This window comes from Bison bison, unplaced genomic scaffold (assembly GCF_000754665.1).
Source record: "Bison bison bison isolate TAMUID 2011002044 unplaced genomic scaffold, Bison_UMD1.0 scf7180017864053, whole genome shotgun sequence".
Taxonomy (NCBI): Eukaryota; Metazoa; Chordata; class Mammalia; order Artiodactyla; family Bovidae; genus Bison; species Bison bison.
The window spans coordinates 450,428-453,908 of record NW_011494625.1 but is presented as its reverse complement, the minus strand read 5'-3'; the positions used below and the strand labels follow the sequence as shown (position 1 = coordinate 453,908).

Sequence of the window (3,481 nt, the reverse complement as noted above, 5' to 3'; positions counted from 1 at the left end):
TCTCAGTCCGTGTGGCCACAGGCTGGTGGGCGAGGGAGGGGCTGGGTCCCAAGGCCAGTGAGCTGGAGGGGGATCCGAATGGCACTCCCAGCAGCTGGGTCCAAACCACTGCCACAGTGTCCGTGCCCCAGGGTGAGCGCTGGTTGCCCCCCGCCAGCCTCTCCAGGATCAGCGGGTAGGCCGGAGTGCCCCAGGGTGAGCGCTGGTTGCCCCCCGCCCGCCTTTCCAGGATCAGCGGGTAGGCTGGAGCCAGGCGCCTTGCCAGTGACTGCTGCAGACACCCGGACTGGGAGCCCAGCGCGGGGCTGACTTTGTTCCTGCAGGAGACTCTGATTGCACTCCGGTGTGTGGGCTGCCCACTGAGGGGCAGAGGACCCGACGACGTTGCAACTGTCCCTCCGCACACGCTGACCGCTCTTTTTACCTGTAGTTGGAGGCGTTTTCTGGAAGGTTCTGGAAGGTTCCGGGCTTTTCCACGGACGGTAGTTCTGCACACAGTTTTGTTTTTGGCATGCCCATGACGGGTGAGCGTGGGGTCCTTCTACAGCATCACGGCTGATCTCCTTGAGGATGTTCATTATTACTAAACGTGTCGGTACCGAGGTCCCTGGGTGGATGGGTCCAGCTCCTTTCAACTGTACAAATGCCTGCCTGTGCCTGTTATTTCACACAAAAAGTAAACATGAGAAACTTTAGAAGTGAAGAAAGAATTAAGAGAAACATTTTAAATGTGTTAAGAAATATTAGTTTTATTTAACCAGTTTTCACAGCTGAATATTTATTCTATAAAAACTTTACAGATTGTACAGTTTATATATAGTTCAAACTACAGAACGAAAAAAGTAGGTCCCACAGATGCAAAAATACTGCACCAACCAATCCAAGTAAAGGCAGATTTACACTCTGTAAGCTCTCCGCGAGGCCGGGAGGTGGTCGGTTCTAAGTAGAAACTTCAAAACTGTACAAAAATAAGGTTTGATTTTATTTCACTCTTCATACATTCATTATGATTGCAAGCTCAGAAGCCTGCCGGGGGGACAGGCTTCTGGAGTCGTCCCCAGCCCTGGCGGGAATGCGGACGTCTGTTTGCACAGGGCACTCTCGGACAGCATCCTGTACTTGGTATATCGTGTAGACAAGAAAGCAGAGACCAAGAACATGAAACGTCGATATTATAAGGTAGTTTTCTTAACAAGGAGTTCCTGCATTTAATAGTGTGCCAAAAGAATTTTAACTTATTAAATAAAATATATTCTAAGTGAACCTAAAAATTACACTTTATAAACATAAAAATACGTTTTATTTTTGGTGTAATACATCGATCGTATCTGCAAATAGAAAACCAAAACGGTGCATAAAGCAGTAGTTCTCACCCAGCAACAAGAACCATTTATGTAGTTATTTTTCAAAAGGGTCAAAAAACTAATTATAAACCTGCTAAGATTAACTTATAACTTAAGATACCATACTGAAGCTAGTCAGTGATTCACTAATACTGCAAAACAAGCCTTCCCCTAGAGAGAGTGGTTTCTTCCTGTTAACTGGGTAAGAATCACACATTTAAAAAAGGAAGAATCAGTTACTATCTCAGCATGAATCCTAGGCGTATTTTACTTTGGGGGTATATCCATCAGTGGGTGTTTAATCAGAAATACTTATCCAAAAAGATAAGTCTTCCATTTGATTTAGAATTTTCTATCTCTGAGGCTTTGGACCTCTTACAGATAAGGATACATCTCATATCTTCCCATATTTCTATTTGGGGCAGGGATGGCGAGGCTGGCTAACACCTCTTTCTTTTCGTCTAGAAGGAGAAAAAACAAGGAAAACAAACATTGTTTCAGACTTTTCTGACACCCAAACCAAGAAAACACACTTTTTAATACAGTACTAGCTGAAGATAACAGAAATTAGAGCCTCAAAGAGCAACCCAGAGCTCACCTTTATACTTTTACACTTGTGTGTGTATTAAGTATAAAATAATGACGTTTGGACAAAGGAGTTTTGTAGTTATTTATTTTAAAGTTACAGTACTTAAAAACTCCTTGGCAATAAATAGCTTGGCTGTCTCAAGTCCTGCTTCCCAGTAGGAGCTCCGGGCGAGCCTGGCCCGGGCAGTGAGGTCAGGCAGCCCGGCCATCAGAACTCGTCAATCTTCCTCTGCAGGTACTTGAGCATGGAGTCCATGCCCTGAGCCGAGCCCCAGATCTTCTTCAGCACCTCGCACTCCCGCTCGTTGGCCTGCTCCAGCTCCAGCCTCATGTTGCAGCGAACAAGGGCCTTGGATTCCTCGAGCACCTGCGCCAGACAACAAGCAGGGAGTGAGCGGGGACTGTGGCTGCAAGCGCTGGTGCCTCGCAGCCCCTACACTTCTGGAAGCAAACACCAGACCCGAGGAGCCACCCAGCAAGAGGGCCGAGCGCCTTCTCCTAACGCGTGCCAGGCCTGACGAGCGTGTGACACACATTTCACCCGCTGTGGGTGCGGGGCAAACTCTCGACTTCAAAGGGCTGTTAAGCTATTTCTTGACAGCCATGCTCTCCACACCCTGGTCCTGCCCTGGCAGCAAGACCAGCTTTGGGCCTGCGCTAGCTTTGCAGGAACCCCACCGGTGATGCTCACCCCTGGAAGGCTCGCTGGGAAAGCCCGCCGAGAGGACTTCTAACCAGAACTTACTCTCTGTAATGGGTTGTTGCGATGTCTGGGACAGCTTACACGGGAGCTGTGTCAGTTAAAAGGAAATAACGTTTCACCCTCTCATTTGCTAAACGCACTTTAGCAAGTGCTGGACACATGCCAACAAAACACAAACCTACGTTCACTGAGGGGAGAAAACACGTGGAGAAGTGCAAGGCTTTGAAAACGGTCAAGAATTTAGCAAGAATGCTCTTTGTACACCTCCACGGGACGTTTCTCAGCTCCTACGTCTAACTGAGCTCCCTTGGCTCCCGCTGTGTGCAGAGGCCCAGCCTTGGCGTCTGGCTCTGCGTGCACCGTGCAGAGAAAGGGCAGAACAGGAGCTGGACGTACGACGGGGTTGCAGGAGGCGAGCTCCTTGATGCGGACCATGACTTCCTGGGTGAAGGTCCCAGGCCAGAACACCTGGGAGACCAGCCCTTTGCCGCACGCCTCCTGTGCCGTTAGCTTCCGCCCGCTGAGCAGCATTTCATTCGCCTGGAAGAAAGAAGAGCAGAGGCCGTGTGAGCCGCGGGGAGAGGTGGCAGGGAGACCCAGCCTGGAAACTCTCTGCTCCGAGTTCAGACGGTGCCCAAGGGTGAAGCAAGCACTGGCCGGGGACTCTTATGGAACCTAAGGGTCTCATGCAGAGCAGAACCACACAGACTAACCAAGAAATCTAAGGTCCATCTGCTGTAGATCTGAAGCTGCAGCGACACACGGCTCTGGGGGTGGGCCTGGATGAGGGGGGCAGGGAGCCGAGCTGAGGCGGCAGGGGGCACCCACCATGCGAGGAGCAGCGGAT

At 50.1% G+C, this 3,481-nt stretch overlaps 1 protein-coding gene across 1 annotated transcript in view; it reads right to left on the bottom strand.

The window, feature by feature from the left end:
* Positions 1 to 733: 733 nt before the first annotated feature.
* The window catches only part of CDYL (chromodomain protein, Y-like), a 35,429-nt gene continuing 32,681 nt past the window's right edge, over positions 734 to 3,481 (bottom strand). Inside the window, exons 16-17 of the mRNA XM_010835881.1 lie at positions 3,031 to 3,174; positions 734 to 2,298 (exon numbers count right to left, since the gene is read on the bottom strand). Coding sequence (XP_010834183.1) covers positions 2,140 to 2,298; positions 3,031 to 3,174 — 303 coding nt within the window. The 3' untranslated portion in view covers positions 734 to 2,139. The remainder of the gene's footprint in view (positions 2,299 to 3,030; positions 3,175 to 3,481) is intronic.